Raw genomic sequence first — 17877 nt, 5'->3', positions numbered from 1 at the left:
TATCATCGCGGTTACCATTTCATAATGGTATGATATAATGCACCTTGCAACTAGTAGAAAGTTTCTGTGCAGCTCGAGACTTCACCGCGCTGTTAATATCTGATCAGCCTGTAAAAAACTGCGCACACTTGACATCATCGCCTCTGCACAATTTGCACATATTAATATCATATGGTGTGGTTGTAATTTAAATAAGATATATAACTATGACAGAGTTTGCCATTGCTGATTCTTCGCTTTGTTTTGAATAGGGTATTTGTCATGATGATCTCTTGTTGTTTTGGGGGAATATATTTTTGTCTCAGAGGGAGCTTCTCCTGCTCCATTAGCGCGAGTTATGACCGGCGTAGCGATAGACCAAACTGAATATGGAGTACACCGTCAGGAATTTTTCACATTTTAAAAATATTCATACTCAGACCATGGAGCTTCTCAAAACTTCCGATCATACACCAATGTGATATCACTCTCATACTGCTGTTTCAGGACTCACCGGCCGAGATTGCAGGCAATGCGCTGACACCTACTACAACTTCAATGATTTGTTTGGGTCGTGTGAGGAGTGCGGATGCGATGAAAGAGGAAGCACCAGCGATGTTTGCGATAAAGTATCGGGTATACTGTGATTTTGTAACAGAGCGCTAATAGCTTTCGTTTAATTTCCACACATATTGCATGGATTGTGTCAATTATGGATTTTTTTCAATACTTTCAATTCTACTTGAACCTATTTGAGAAGAACATGCTCCTTTTCTTGGAACGGATCCGCATATTTTGTTGATGAAGTAGTCTCAAGAGCTAAGCTATACAGGATACAGACGCTGTATCACGATATTTGAAGATAGTACTGATATTAGTACTCTTTGACGTAGTATTTTCCATTCTGCTTTAGTCTGTGTGATTGATTTTGAAATTTGTAAAGCAAGCGGCACAGAAATCAGTGCTAATTTAGCTGTGTATACAAGTAGAATTTAGAAAGTGACTACGGTCTTCTACTATGATGAAAGTTTTTTAACTGTCCTTAGAAGTGATACATGTAGTTCGGTCAAATTGTACGCTATTGCATATTCTTCTACTTGACATCAGCAACTACCTGAATGGAGATGTGATCAGTAACAAAGGTACTGAAAGTAGATGTTACCTAGTTGCACTACTTACAATTGCGGGTATTTGTTTAGACTCCTTCCTCTTTTTCTTTAACAGCTTTTAAGCAAAACTGCTTACTCTTAGTTGTTTTTTGATAAGTAGAAAGTAGTTTGCATCACATTTGTGAGTGCAATTGGCATAAAGAACTGCGTGAAGCACTCCCATATCATGGTGATGCTATGCATCTTCAGAGTTTACCTATTTATTGTGTCTTTTTGCATTAGTCGCCAATTTGAAAGTAGCCACCGCCGATTTACTGGCATTTACTATCACCACATGCGCTTTTGTTAAAATTCTTGTCACAACCTTTTGCTATTCAGGGGAGTGTGAATGTAAATCCAATGTGATCGGGATAAAGTGCGACGAGTGCAGGGAGGGTTCGAGTCGACTGACGCTTGAAAATCCCATGGGGTGCTACTCTCATCCGGAACAGCAAGCTCCCCCTATCAAGGTTTGTATCATTTGTTGGGTTAACCAACTTCATGACCGTGAATACATATTGGAAACAGCACATGAACTGTTACGACATTAGATTAGATTTAGGCGGTTTGGGGGTCCAATTCAAGGAATATCCATGCATTATGCCGGCCCCCAACTCAAGTGAAAAGGTGACTTTATCAACTTGAAATACTGTTATCGTAGATACGAAAAGATCACATTTTTAGGCAATTACCTGCAAATATTAAAATATAGGCTTTTGCATGTCAAATTTGTCTTCACATTCTGTGTAGGAAAATAAAAACAGTGATAAATGGATTGATCAATTATTCAATGATGGTTTGTGGTTGATGGTGCTATATGAATCATTTCTTGCAGCTTCGCCAAACCTCAACCACTATTGACTTGCAATGGAGTCCGCCTGACTTACCGAATGGAGATGAACTGGCCTATGAATTGTATCGCAACAGTGAATTGATATTCGAATTGAATGTGACATAGTAAGTATTGATACACGTAGAGAACCAGAATGTTGCTTTTCCATGGTGCTTATAGCGACTCTAGTCACTAATGTGGTGCTATAAGATGAATGGTTCTGCAGGATTTTCAATATACTCCTTGTAGTTTGTCTTCGATTGTGGCTCTTTTCAGTATTTGCTCGACTGCTTGGGTAGATGACACTTTATTCTCTTGGACATCATAGGTAGAGATGTGTCTTGTACTGCATCCTAGTGTCAAAGCAGCGAGACGTTTAAAATAGCGATTTAGTTTTGTGGTTGCTTAGGTTAGGACTACAGATGAGGTGAGATTATATCGCGTTGGAATTAGGAGTTACATTAGCTATTGTTAGAGTTAGGGCTGGGTTAAGGCAAAGGGTTAGCTTGTGTTGAATGCCTCTCTGTTCTGACACTGCGTAATATTTTAATGCCTTGCTATTATGACACTCACTGTTCACTCTCACATAAAAATTGGCAAAACTTGATACTCTTACTCCAATAATAAACCGAATGTGAAACCATTTCTAGATATCAGCATCAGTCGCCATGTATTATTCATATCAATGGGCAAACCTTGATACTTTTACTCTGTTAATATACGAACAATGAAAATATTTTTAGATATCGGCATCATTTGTTGTCTTATACATAGGAACAGGAAAAACTTGGTACTTTTACTCCAAAACTGACAGCTGAACCATTCTGGATATTAGCATCATTGGCCATGTGGTATACACTTGGAATATTTTATATCATGGTTATCTTTTTAAAAATTTCGAGTAACCATTCAATAAAAATATACAAAAATGGTGTAGAATGCGAATGGTAAATTGTTAATTTCCAATCCTTCCGCAATGTCTAATCCTGAATTTTTACATGGCGGTTATTAAATCAATGAACTCCACCTATGTGATGATTTTTTCCCCAATTGTCATTGAAAATATTCAATCGGACTTAGTAGCGAAATTTTATTCGTATCTTTCAGTCCATTTGATGTCATTCACTTCAACGACACGGAATTACTGCCATACACAGACTACGATTACTACCTTAGAACAAGCAATATAGGAGGTAGCACCGACAGCGCTGAGGAGAGGTACAAGACCGATTCCGGCATTCCGACCGGCGTTCCCCCATTTGACGTATCGGATATAAAGAGCACAGCCGCTACCTTTCACTGGGCAGAACCCGACGTGGCTCATGGACCTATCGAGAAATATGTGTTGCAGGTAAGGTAGTATCTTTATGAGTGTGAAATCATTACAATTTTTACATTTTCACGTAGGCAATATATTCACTAATGAGGACCTCACATGCAATGTTACCTCTAATTTTTCATGAGTCTGCACACATTCACCAACTCACTGCGCGGTCCCTTGGACAACAGTGCGTAACCACTAAAGAAAAACTTAACTCAACTTTGTGGTATGACTAAAAGTAAAAGGTCATCACTTCGGCTTTCTTGTGTGCAGCTTTGACTCAAATCAAGTCGAGTCATTTAACACATTTGCTAAATTTACTCGAGTCAATTTTTGTATCGATTCGACTTGTACTCGAGTCATTTAACACATTTGCCAAATTGACTCGAGTCAATGCCAGAATTGACTAGAGTCGCGTCATTTAACACATTTGCAAAATTGACTCGAGACAAATTGAGTCACCAAAAAAACGTGACTCAAGTTATTATAACCCTGCCGTTACCATTCGAAATTTACAGTCTGTCAGCACGGTGAACGACCGCCACCCGCAAGAGCACTATTCTGGAGAAGACCTCTCTACCACGGTCGAGGATCTCAAGCCTTTTTTCAACTACACATTCACGTTACGCGCTTGCACTAGTGGAGGGTGCGGCGATAGCTTGCCGCAGGTCGTGATTACACCAGAAGCAAAACCCGAGAAGCAAGGCCCGCCACTCATAACGGCTTTATCGAACACGTCGCTACTTATTTTGTGGGGTAGACCCGGCGAACCAAACGGTGAGTAGGGTTGCTTGTATTTAACCGGGCATAACGATTCGAGTACTTGAATCAAATCTGACGATTCGAGTTGTATAGTGAGTCAATATTTTCCTTTACCACTATAACTAAGATATCAATGGAAATTATAGTTTCGATATATTCTTCTTCCCCTGCAGGTCACGAAACCTTAATTGTGGCATTCAAGACATATAGCAAGTGACTGGGTGTGTTCACCGAAATGACATTTTTGTGATGTAGGGAGCAAACTGTAGTATTGCCGGTGACCGCTGTGTAATAATTCGTGTTTACAATTTAAAATTATTATCGGATATCAATGATTATTGAATTTTTCTTTGTAATTGTGTAAAGCCAAGCAAGGTACACATTTGAGCTCTGTTAGCCTGTCATAAAGAGTGGTATGTGAACACTCAACTCGACTCAAAGCTAAATATTCGATTCGGATTCGAATCACTTGAACACTCGATTTTGTGGAGCCCTAATATTAGCCTTCAGTCAAGTAAGATGATTTTGCTTTTGCCTGGTACAATGTAAGATTGATTGGACGAGATTTCGAAAATGATTTTGTTACTTAACGGTCGATCAAAAGCTTTGATCGCCAGTAAAGCTCCTCTGGCATGCCGATTAATGTTTTTTTTCTTACAAAACACTTCTTATGTTCGGTATCTTGAAATGGAAAGAGACGCTTAGGAGTACAGAACTTCATAACACATTTGAATAAAATATTCATATTTATTCCCGAAGCTTTTTGGCTGACGCTCGTCAGGGGAATATCGTCAGCAATAATGCGAGAATTCGAATAACTATGTTCAGCAACAATATATTTCGCTAATTATGACGTCACACAGAAAATATACAAAGTTAGGAAAACGAGAGAACTGAAGCTATCTTCGCTATCTCCATGCCAACGCTTCAGTTCTCTCGTTTTCCTAACTTTGTATATTTTCTGTGTGACGTCATAATTAGCGATATATATTGTTGCTGAACATAGTTATTCGAATTCTCGCATTATTGCTGACGATATTCCCCTGACGAGCGTCAGCCGAAAAGCTTCGGGAATAAATATGAATATTTTATTCAAATGTGTTATCTTGAAATGGTATTTACCATTTCCAAACTGGGCTCCAATCAGCAGTTTCCAAGGACCCTGAAAGGCAGGTAATATTTAGCGATTCAGTCCAACATTTTGAACATGATGCGTTTACAGTTATTTTGCCCTGCCATGCCCTGCTCCTGCTCCTAAATCACTGCTTGAAAGTTGTAATAAGTGAGTCTACTACATCTCAATGCAGGAATGCGAAGTAAAGCTGACATAACAACATAGCAAGCAAACCCACATTTCACGCTAGTGTTTGGAAACGGCTAGTACCGTAAATTGAACTTTAACGTAGCGTAGCCTATCTAGGATGGGTACTGTTTAGCTAATGATGAATTCTTGAAAAGCTAGCCAACTGCCTATCTAGTGAATTGTATTTAATGTAGTAAGTATCAATCGCTATAGAACTGGAATGCCAATCACACTTCCCTACATGCGCAATATCCTATGTTATTCTGCTTGATCAAGGAAAGCAATGAATTACAGTGTTGAAATATATTAACTAACTGTCCAGTTCTGGTGCCAGACAGGACCTATAAACAACACCTTGATTCACAAACAACGCAATTACCTAGAATAAGATCAGTGACCGGTTGAATACAGTTCTAAACCTCAAAATCATTGCTCTAACTGCAGTGTACAGTTGGTATATTTCTATGCTTCCTGGCTATAATGTTTTAATCGTAATCTGCCGCTTAATAGTAATAATCATAATAATCATAATAGCCGCACCAATGCGTTGTGAGGAATAACCTGCAAGAAGTGTAAAGGCAAAAATGGGAATTAGGTTTGGCTTTTTCTGGAAGCTGGGAACCATTTTTGTCTGAAGTGCGACTACAGATATTTGAATGATATTTTTGTTCAACAACTATATTCTTCAGGTAACTTGTATAACAGGTTGCATATTGAGGTTTCCGCTTCTGTGAAAAACTACATTTTGGTCTCTTTAAACTCAGTGTGCGATTTTTCGCCTTCTCTGAATAGGGTGTCAATGCCACCAAATTGTTCCTACTGGTGACTAGAGTGAAAAATACAACACCGCTCTCGCATGGTTATAATATGGCCTATGAACAATGAACATACTTGACATTTGCTGCATTGAGGGATTATATAATGGATGTAAGACGTACTAAAAATCTCAACATTTGTTAGAAATGTGCTGGATACTGGAAGCATTTTTCCATCTACTCAGAGAATTGCTCCGTTGGACTGTATGTTTGACACCCCTGTTATAAACCAAATCGTTAACTCAGATAGATTCCATCTACTGCAGACTCGGTTTTGACCTGTCACGTTACTTTATTGTCTCATCAATTCGCGCCGTGTTCATGCAATTGACCATACCTGAGACAGACCTACTTCATTTTCTAATACCATTAAAATTTTATCATGTTTGCATGATAAATTATTGATTTTATTTAACCATAGATCAACACGAGATAATTTCAGCAGTTTTGTGAATAATTCGTAGTCGTGTAGTCTTTGATCGTGACCACATCTTGCTATATGACAATGGGATGCCGTACATAACATACCAAGATCATTATAACGCATGCCGAATGCGCAAATGTTGAAAGCCTTTGAAGGTTGTACCGTGATACTAAAAAGAATTGCTATCATTGTATATATCAAACCACTTGTATTGAGTCTCAGGCGTGATCAGTAACAGCAGTACTTCTACTTGAACTGAGCACTGTAGACTTGACTTACCTCTCTACTAGCAATAGTTGAGTCCATTCGCTATTTCTATTCAAACAGTCTTGGAAATGGAAACCTATGTTTTTCTTTTCAAATGTTGATTGAATAGAAAATGATTAACAGACCCCTCTGCATTGCTTTCATCAAGATTGATCCCGTTTCATAACTTGTGAAAGTGCCACTTCAAAGGGATGCTTAATTGACTAGTACTCGTGTATCATACGTTTCATAGGGTCTATTGGATATGCTGATTTTGGCCGCAAAGATGCTGAAGTGACTCTTGTTTTGTTTACGTTGTCGTAGTGATATGAATGGAAGAAATTTAAAAATTCTGTCAATGTAACGCACCGAAAATCGACGAATTTACTGATAAAATCTATCGATAAACAATAGCTCTGCTGTGTACCAAGTTTAGGCTCCAAACTTGGCTACAAAACTCTTTAATAGACTTAAAAAGCCTCCAAAATACCAGCCCCGAGTGTGTAGTGCATGCACAGTTCTCACCGCACTGGCAATGTCCTAACTCTCTTTTTGAGTGTAATTCTAATATTTTGTATCAGTCAATCTCATTCAATGTTCACACTATGATTTCTCATTTTCCGTACAATTTAATATACCAACATTTGTTTTTGCAGGGGTACTGACCAGTTACAAAGTCCTGTGGCGTGGAAAGCCTGACGATAACGGAATCCATCATCCGATGCAGGCAGTCGCTTTCGAGGACTATGGGCAAGACGACCCCAGGCCAAATGTCGGGGACGGGTATCTCGCGCTAGACCGGCTTGAGACAAATTTCACGATCGATGATTTGCAACCATTCACCGAATACCAATTTCTTGTGTCGTCTGGCAACAGTGTCGGGACGACTGAGAGTGCTTGGGAAACTGGCCGTACTCTGGAGGGATGTGAGTTGGCATGGTTTAGTTATGTAGGCTACTATAGTCGTCCAGGAGAGGAATGCATTTTCCTTTTCTGCTTTTCTTAAGGTAGCTTTGTAGCAGAAAACATATCCGGATATTCAGTTATTTGTATGTGTGTGTGTGTGTGTGTGAAAATAGCGTAACACTGGCAAAGAAGGTTTCGCTGGTAGCGCTTGCTCATAAGATGTCCTTTTTCCTTTCAACTTTCAGTGAATAGGAACTGTGAATTATGATTGAACTTTGCATTCGATATTTTTAACTATTACAAGTATATTTTATTGTGATTGTCCATAATTTTATCAAGTTATGTAATATGGCTTGGACGTTGTTCTGTGTACTGTGTGTACTAAAGTTGTTTCGATACAATCATCTTACCTGAAGATGTGGCTAGTAGACGGGCTTCCTTCATAGACTTGGCCAATGAAAAAATGTATGAATATGGTAATGTAAACTGAATTTTTCAAGTTACTTATTGGTATTTTAATATGAGAATGGTATACCTTGAAATTTTAATGGCCAATATTGCGGCTATTGCATCCGTTTCACGATTCAAGCTCCTAGCTTTTGTAAACGTAACATATATATCGTTTTGTTGGTTTACAATGGCATCATAGGGTGCTGGCTGGCAGCTTCTTCTGCGAGGACATTGTAACTCTCTACGTCAGGGGTTCTTAAACTATGGTCTTTTCAGAGTTCAAAAACAAGTTTTAAGGGGTTGATGAATGGGACATATGCAAATAAATTATCAAGAAACTACTTAACTACTATGAAAGTGTAGTTCATTTAGCCAAAATAATAACCTATTATTTAGTCCCTAGGTAATTTTTATACCCGCCAAGGAGTTTAAAAAGGCAAGATTTGGTCGCCTAAGTTAGGACCTTCTTTTTATTAGTCATGGGCCTCTGAAATATTTGAGGTACATGCAAACTTCCACAAAACCTGCTATGGGTTCGCATTTAATAAAGTTTAAGAACCAATGCTATACGGCTTTTACTCCCGCAATAACTGTAGTCGATCATTGAATATGGTTGGCAACTTCATTAACGAAGGCATTTTGTCTCCGCACGAAGTACTTTGATGTACGGTATAGAATAGTCTTGCGACCTCACAAATCATTTGCGTACCGAGGCATAGCAAACGTGCTTCTCATTTTCAGCTCCTATCTACATGGGCAAGCCGAGAGCATGGGCCGTTTCGTCATCTGAGATTAATATTACATGGGTACAACCCGACCCCGTTTCGGAAATTCGAGGCGACGTGAAAATGTACCAAGTTATTTGGGTCAAGAAGAACACAGACACAGAGTACAATATGCCGCCGGAAGAGAACGTGGTATGTATATTTTAGGACTCTTTTAATATTTGTTGCCAGAATGCAGAATGTCGGGATGAACAAGCGTGTTATTTTGTAGGTTTTGTACTCTACCGGACCGAAGAAACTGGGATATCTCGCTAAAAACCTCGATCCATATGTCGACTACACCTTCTTTATCAATCTCTGTAACACGGTGGGTTGTGTTGAAAGCGAAAGGATAACTGTGAAGACGCTTCCAGCCGGTAAATGATATACTCATGTTTGTTGAGTTGAAACTGAATTGTTAGCTACCGTGCATGTATATTAGGGTTTTTCAAAAATAATTTTTTTTCAGGATTACATGGATTCACTGACTAAATAGTTGGGTTTCCTAAAAAAATGCTGCACTCCGAATTTGGTTCAATTCCAACTAGTAGATGCCGACGCAGAGCCAATTGAAATTTTTAAATTTATTGTATAAAATTTTTAAAATGTTTCAAATTTTACTGTCAACCCCATGACATTGTGGAGTTGTCAACAAAAACGATGCAGTACAAATTTGACGCAATTCCAACCCGTAGAGGCGAAGTTATTTGAGTTTTTCATTCATAATTCTGTCAATGCTATTTTTGCGAATCCAAAACTCTCAACTGCAATAACTTCGCTTCTACTGGTTGGGAGTTGGCAAAGATTGTTATTCATCATTTGTCTATGTAACTTAACAATCCGAGTACCCGAGTGATTCAATTCTGAATCACGTATTATACTTCGAGTCATTATGACATCACACCAAAATGTAATATGTCAAATGAAATAGTTCAAATATGTACCTTTTGTGCCACCACAAAGAATATAGTGCCTGTTATCCATCACATTAAAGATACTTTGGTATTTCTTCGACAGTACCGATTTCATTGCACTTTGTGACAATTTCGTGGGATGATCATTACTTCAGAAATGTATTTCCATGTTTTGTTTGCTGTGATACAGCCAATCAAGGTTTCAAGGCTTCCACAGTGGAAAAATAGTATCAAATCTATGATTGTCGTTAAATTAACTTTCAGTAGCCAGGAGCGTATAATTTCAGTACTCGAAAAATTCTACTTTTGGTATTCCACTCGAATCTTTACAATAATTACTTGATTCAGATTTGAGTACTCGAATCATTGTGCCCAGCCCTAGTCATCAGTGAAATTTTTAAAAAAAATCATTTTTTAATTAAATTCAAAAATTTCAAATCACTCTACGACGGCTTCTACTGGTTGGAACTGAGCCTAATTTGGTGTGCTGTTTTTTTTTTTGGGGGGGGGGGCAAACTACCAATTCAATCAGCGAAGTCTCGGAATCTGCAAATAATGTTATTTTAGTACAACTCGTATGTATATAAATGAGGCTGTCAATTACGAACTACTTTCAACTTATTTGGTTTACTCAAGTAGGTTTTTACGTCCTAGCATCGCTTACTAAAGTGGGTTATGTTTTGAAAAGTCTAAAGTAATTGTTTCATAAGTTTGCATACCTTTGACTAAAGTTGTCTTGAAAACTATGCAAAATAACCCTTGTATCATAATAGCTAATGTTATTATTGAAGATTGCACCTATTCGTAGTAGCCTTATTCATTTTGCATTAGTCACCGAGATACATATTGCAATTTTTCACACCAGTGTAACACACAAAAATTGCGTATTACAGCCCCCGAGGACCAAGCGCCGCCCGTTCAAATCTCCGAGCACACCAACGCCATTTCATTGCGATGGCAATTGCCCGGGAAGGTAAACGGCCCGCACCCGCACTTCACCCTTTTCCAATCACCTGTCGCTTTCTCCCACCCGCCAACCGAAATGAGTCGCGGCGTACGCTTCCCTGGACATTCCTACCTACGATACTCTCCTGACATCCTGCCGAAAGACGCGTCCTACAGTGGGATACAGTTGAAGTTCCGTACCTATCAGGAAAATGCCCTGTTGTTTTTCGCGGCTTCACGACTGGCTAGCGATTACACCAGACACGAATATTTGGTGATACAACTGAGAGATGGACGCCCATGGTTTTTGTTTGACTTACAAAACTCCCCAACTTCTGCCACTGTTGATGACGATGATATTAACGCAAAGTATAACGATGGCCAGTGGCATCGTATTGAAGTTAACCGTTTTGAAAAAGAAGGATATATCGAACTCGACGGTATCTACACAGGGGTGGCGGTAGCAAAAAGCTATGCTATCGTGTATGGCGAAAGTGAAGATGTCTTTTTAGGAGGACTACCGCCTGGGTACGACGTAGCCAGGCCTAACGATATTGGAAGTATGATCGTAGTCACAGATGGCTTTGTGGGTTGCATGAAAGATGTGTCGATACAAAGAAGCGGTATGCTGCAGGAATGGAGTAACGTTACCTTTGGAAATGCAACTGAATTTGACCGCGCCTATCCTTCGTGGCAAGGCTGTCCTGATGTTCTAGATGGGCCTGCAGGGCATTTTCTCGGGAGAGGGTATTTGAAGATGAAGAGTCCGTTTGCGGTATCGAATTCGGACACGTGGAGTGTGCGGATGCAGATACGGCCTGCATTCTCTTCGGGCATACTGTTCTTTGCTGGCGGTCGTAAGAGTAACTTTCTGATGGGGACTTTGAATAATTCTACTCTAAGGTGAGACACACTTATGTGAGCACAAATTTTGTGTACTTGCTATTGATCCCACATTGATTGAGTGGCTGACAGACAGTTTATTCAAGAACAACTACAATAGAGTACATTTTTCATTTTACGATCCTTGAGATGTACTGCGTGTCTTCCAGTCATATGCGTTGATGGATTATGAGTTATATGCAGAGCTGTTTGGAGTGGTCAATATTGCCACTCGAGTAGAAGTAACTCTGTAAAGTCCTACTCAATTACAAGTAAAGATAACGGTTTCCAAGATCTGTTGGAAATAGAATGGAAAGTGGAAAGGGAGTGAAAAGAAAGAAAATAAAAGGTCCAGACGTAAAAAAAGTAGATTTGGTTGATGGGTCGTATATATTTAGCAGTTATCTGGAGCGGTGTCTTCCATAACTGCAAGATGTGTCTTTGTGTCCACCACAAAAAGACTAATGACACTTTAAATAGATGGAATCTTCGAAAATAAAATCAGTTGCCGTGATACAGAAGGTGATTCACACGGTCTCCATAAAACCATCACTCATGAAAGTGATGTAAACTTACCCAAAAACTAATATCTACTTTTAAAATTTGAAGAGCTTAGAGGTGGTACAGAACTTCAATGTACAATTGTAAATGAATCCGAATATTTGGGTGTGATATTCATCACGGGTAATCGTCAATCATATCACAAAATATGACGTCAGCAGCATGAAATTTCGAATAAGACGCCGTTCAATGTACTACAAGCTTGATGCTGAGCGATCAAAGGCCATAAATTCTGCCATTGGCAAACATCTGTTGGATAATTCCTCTTGTGCAAAAAATTATGGAGAAAACAGATTTCGCGCCGTTCACACTTTCATTTGTGTGCCTTAGAGTCGACTTCTATCAAAATACAGCAGCCAAGGCTGCGTCAACAAAAGGAGCTGGTGTATCGTCTAAGAATAGTACATTGAACGCTCTCTTATTCAAAATTTCATGCTGGTGACATCATAATTTGTAATACGATTGTTGATATGCAGTGTCCTTTCCCATTCTGTACTAGTTGCTGACGATTACCCCTGACGAGTGTCAGCCAATATGAATATACTACTAAATTACTTTCAAAATCCAAATGGTCAAACTTGGGTAGCTCAAGTAGAAGTGGAAGTACTCTAAAACATAACCACCTGAGTAACTCGTGCAACTATGCAAAACCCACTCGAATACTCCAAAAAATAAGTGCTTTAATAACAACAACCTCTCCACAGGACACACATCTATGACCTGATAAATTTGTGCAAACCTAACAATCAGACGTCGCCATGTTTTCAGACTCGTCGTTTCAATGGGCAGAAATCAATCTCACGAAATGACGTTCGACCCCAAGCACCTCTCAAGCTACGTATCGCTGTGCGACGGCAACTGGCACTCGGTGGAATTCCGCAACAACCGCGGCACCCTTATGCTTTCGTTAGACGAGCACTTGCAATTTGGACCGAGCATGCACGAGAGTTTTAAAGGCATCGATCTGGGCAAGAGTTTTTACTTGGGCGGCGTCGATGATAAGTTATCCAGCAGATCGTCATATCTGATCGATTATTTTGAAGATGATGGACGATCTTTTGGCGGTTGCTTACGTAGTTTTCAGATGAATCTGGTTGAGCATGACTTGGTAACGGATAGCGAAGTGGTTTATAATGTAGATTTGGACGGGTGCCCGATTGGTGCTACCAATTCGCACACACTGCTGGGTTCGGGAGGTTGGAATCAAGGCCATTCTGGGTCACACAGCGGCGCAGCCATTACTGAAGACATTATCGATGAGTCATACACCTCTAAGCAGACTTGTAGTGATGGATCGTTAAAAGTTCTCACTGAAACCCAGGAAATGAATTTCAACGTCTCCAAACTCCATTCTTTCACAAGATACCTGTACCGGGTAATGTCCAGTAATGACGGCGGTGATACGAGAAGCAAATGGGCTGTGATGCGGGCAGGGGTGGGTACCCCGGAAAAAGTAGGCAGTCCTTACGACGTGGAGCATTTTTCAGGGTACACAGTGCAAGTCGCGTGGCGCAGACCTTATCATTCGAAAGGGATAGTCATGAATTACACTCTCACGGCCGTCCCAGTGGATAACCCAAGTCAAGACAGCGGTTCCACTTTGAATTTTACTTATTCCGGAGAGGATTACTTTGGAAACTTGACAGGGTTAGAGCCGTGGTCTGGGTACGAAGTGTTTTTGTCGGCGTGCACTAACATAGGCTGCACTAAAAGCACGGCTAGCTTTCCGTTTACTACCAATCAGGAAGCGCCGTACTTTGTGCAAAAGCCTTCCGCGTCAGTGACTAGAACCACAATGACTTTAAGTTGGGACAGACCGTTGAAACCCCACGGTATTATCGTTAATTACACGTTGTATCACAACAATTCAGAGGTCTACAGCGGCAGTAAATTGCACCACACTGTTCACGGTTTAGCCACTTTTCAGCAGCAAAGGTTTAAAGTGGGCGCTTGTACTGTTGCCGGATGCAACGTCAGTGAGGAAGTAACGATACATTCGGCGCAGTTACCCCCTGGGCACGTAGATCCACCTATGCTACGTGTTTTAGGATCTAATTCCTTATCGATCGAGTGGCTGGAGCCGGCTGTGCTAAACGGGATTTTCGACCGTTACGTAATCTACATGTCCAACAAACAGGGTGTGTTAGGTAAAGCAGTATACAACAGCACAACGCCGCACACAGAGACCGAATTGCATGATTTGATTGCTGGAATGGATTACTACGTGACTTTGGAGACTTGCACTGGCGGTGGATGTGAAAGAAGTTCCCAAGCGTTCGAACGCACTACTGAAAGTGTGCCCGAAGACATTCCCAAAACAGGGGTGCTATCACGATCGCCGTATTCTTTCGATGTGAATTGGACTGAGCCCCTAAAGCCTAATGGCGTAATTAAAAATTACACTCTTTACATGAATGATATAGTAATGAACATTACTACTGAACCTTCGTCTGGTCATATCGACGGGTTATTGCCGTATTCAAGGCATACTTTTCGTGTGGAAGTGTGTACCACGAGAGGCTGTGCTTTTAGTCCTTTGGCGGTGCATTATACGCAAGAAAGCAAGCCTGTCGGAAGTGTAACTGTCGATGTGACTGTGGTTGATGCAAGGTCTATCGACGTAAAATGGGGTACGCCAGAGGAGAGAAACGGGATTATGAGCTATCGCGTGTACTGTACCGGGCTGTTTTTTGCTAATCCATCTGCGAATAATTATCGGGTGACGTATGAAATGAGAAACTTACACATTGGCGATCGCGCCAATGAGTGGACACGCGTTGAAGGCTTGTTGCCGTACACTGATTATATGGTGCAAGTTAATGCTTCGAACTCGAAAGGATACGTCATGAGTAATATGCGTACAGTTCGAATGCCGCCCGGTGCGCCGGATGGAGTGCAGCCACCGCGGGTACGGCCAGTCAGTCCTTATGAACTGGTTGTGCAATGGGATGATCCTGCTCGGAATAACGCGCCGGGCAATGCAAACTTTCAACTTCAATATCGTAGGACGTCTCCGCTTGAAATGGAGGTTGATTCGTTCGAAGGGAGAACGCGGCAGATGAGTTTTTCGCTAAAAAACTTGAAGCCTGATCGAGAGTATGAGTTCCGACTGATTGCTATCAATAGCTATGGCGATACCTACTCTGAATGGGTGTCCGCTCGTACTCAGCAAACAGCACCAGGGTGAGAATCGAATTATTTTTTTATTTCACCATTACTCATGTGGGATATGTCTAGTTTTGTTGCTTGGCTCTGAGATAGCGTAGTGGTGGCACACAACTTCTCGGTCTGTAGATTGTAAATTTGGGCCCTGGTCGCGTCAGACCAGGGACTTTCTGCTTACCACGTCTTCCCCTATAAGAGAGAGAAAACATTGGTGCTGACTGTAATCATCGTGCGATCACGTGGCTACTCCCTTACCTAGCATAACTGGTTCGGATTTTGTGCCACATCCCCTACTTCTCTGGGCTCTTGAAGCTTAATTGCTTGCTTGGCTGAGTCAGGCAACATTATTGTCTCCCAATTGGGGTAGTTGTGCAGCATGTACCACCAGAACAGATAGAAGTAATTTCATAAATCTATATCAATAATCTAATTAATATTAGTGGTGCTGATGTCGTCGTCCTATTGTATCACACAATGTTGGCCTAAAATGTGATACGCTAGACACAATTTTTCGCTATGAATGGATATGAGGATGTCGAAGAGGTCCATCAATCTAATTTCCACAGCCAACTGTTATCAATTAGAGTCAACGCCCAACGCAACATTGAATTTGTATTTGATTTGATTCATGGTTTCACAAACTGTTGAAGTACCAAAAAACATGACCATTCAATTCTGTAGTGCTTGCAGATAGAAAACGATTTAGTATACAAAAGTAGAAGCGTTTCGTTACCAATTACCTTTGGTTTGCAGGTGCTAAAATTCCTCTTTCATTTCCAAGGTTTATGGCAAAGCCGCATGTATTCGATCTGGACTCGATGTCAATGTCGTTACGGTGGAGGCCGCCATCCAATCCGAACGGGATCGTCCAGAATTATTCCATCTACGACGCAGACCGTCTGGTGGCGTTGCTTCCAGGCAATCAGACTCGTTATTACTTCGAAGATCTTGAGCCATTCACTTTTTACCACTACGTCATTGAAGTTTGTACGGAAGGAGGATGCACTAGAAGTGACGTGTTGAAAGTGCAGACATCGGCGTCAGCACCGCAGGCAAGTGAATTAATAATCTTCCCTGTACCAAAATGACACCAAATGGTATTAGCAATTTGATGAATAGTTTTCACTCATTCACTGTGTCACAGTTTCAATGCTTTCCTGCATTGGAAAACCTAATGGCATCAGTTGATTTAGTTCTAGAGTTCGGAATCGTGTGGTTTATATCGACTCGATATAAGAGATAACATGTTTTTGGTGAAGTCACTACATTTTGACTACCGGTTTATTCAACAAAGCTGCGATTTGATTTATTCTCGCATGATTCAAAGCATATTTTTGGACTGAAATGCTAGCGCCTTACAATTCTAGTTATGAAATTTGTAAATTTTGGTGTGAATATCTCAAATATTGGACTCAATGTCCCTGTGTTGTATTCTGGTTTGGGGTGTAGATTCGATTGCATTAGGCTATCCAAATATCTCAAATATGATCATGCTCAGGCAATGAGTATTATTTTTTTTCTTTTTAAATATTTGGATTCACCATAGGGCCTCGATCCACCAGATGCTCGTTCAGAGTCGCCGACTTCAGTTTTTGTGACATGGAAACCTCCGAAAGTACGCAACGGAATACTTGACAACTACGTCTTGGAGAGAAGATTGTTTTTGGGTAACAACCACCACGACAGGTACCATCAACATATTTCTTTTTACTATCTACTATACTACTATGTCTGTTATAAGTAAAAGTTGACATTAGGACCATTTTCTTCATTTTGATATAATTTTGCCAACGCCATCAATTCAGTATTCTAGCATAAAAATGTTTATAGATTTGATGCTGGTTGTGGTACGGTAATTAGAGCTAAATTGAAATTCAAAGTTCCTCTGTATAATAGAATGGTTACATTGACGTGAACAACGGCATCATGCCAGAGTAATTGTATCACTTACAATGAATCATTTCTAAAATCAATACTAATTGGTGTAATGACAGTCACGTATTCACTACGTCACCTCGTCTATAACTTTGAGGTTTTAACTTCTCAGTGCTGGCAACATCACCTCGCTGGGTTCGTTTGTGCCATCACAATCGCTGAGATATCTCGACGACGCAGCCTTGTTGGAACCGTTCACTACTTACCAGTACCGGGTCACCAGTTCAACTATTGGAGGAGGGGCCACTGTCAGCGACTGGACAAAAGTGACAACAAGACCCGGAAGTATGAATGAGAGTTGAATGTCAGGCTTATGACAGGATGCTCCCTTCAACACGCAAAGACGTGCTTCCTGCACTTCAACAAAGTAATGTAGTGTACGAATATAGGTGCCACTGTGATTGTGGCTACGTGGGAAGAACGTCAAGACGTCTGCAGGACTGAATAAACCAACATGTCCCCAGATTTATCAGAACACGTGCGTCACGCGATGTGAAAAGCTCACCCTTAACTCATCCACTTAAG

General features: G+C 40.5%; 1 protein-coding gene across 3 annotated transcripts in view; it reads left to right on the top strand.

The window, feature by feature from the left end:
• The window catches only part of LOC145451061 (usherin-like), an 85145-nt gene that overhangs the window by 21706 nt on the left and 45562 nt on the right, over positions 1 to 17877 (top strand). For all 3 annotated transcript variants that reach the window (XM_080329542.1, XM_080329544.1, XM_080329543.1), the window contains 13 exons: positions 487 to 615; positions 1467 to 1597; positions 1963 to 2084; positions 3067 to 3310; positions 3799 to 4057; positions 7487 to 7756; positions 8928 to 9103; positions 9183 to 9327; positions 10758 to 11712; positions 13021 to 15435; positions 16199 to 16469; positions 16964 to 17103; positions 17465 to 17637. In XM_080329542.1, the coding sequence (XP_080185668.1) occupies positions 487 to 615; positions 1467 to 1597; positions 1963 to 2084; positions 3067 to 3310; positions 3799 to 4057; positions 7487 to 7756; positions 8928 to 9103; positions 9183 to 9327; positions 10758 to 11712; positions 13021 to 15435; positions 16199 to 16469; positions 16964 to 17103; positions 17465 to 17637 (5430 nt within the window). The remainder of the gene's footprint in view (positions 1 to 486; positions 616 to 1466; positions 1598 to 1962; positions 2085 to 3066; positions 3311 to 3798; positions 4058 to 7486; positions 7757 to 8927; positions 9104 to 9182; positions 9328 to 10757; positions 11713 to 13020; positions 15436 to 16198; positions 16470 to 16963; positions 17104 to 17464; positions 17638 to 17877) is intronic.

The sequence above is a fragment of the Botryllus schlosseri genome, chromosome 11 (assembly GCF_051294905.1).
Source record: "Botryllus schlosseri isolate E-star chromosome 11, Bs_hap1, whole genome shotgun sequence".
NCBI lineage: Eukaryota > Metazoa > Chordata > Ascidiacea > Stolidobranchia > Styelidae > Botryllus > Botryllus schlosseri.
Note: the sequence above shows the minus strand (reverse complement) of the source record. Positions and strands in the feature narration are given on the sequence as shown.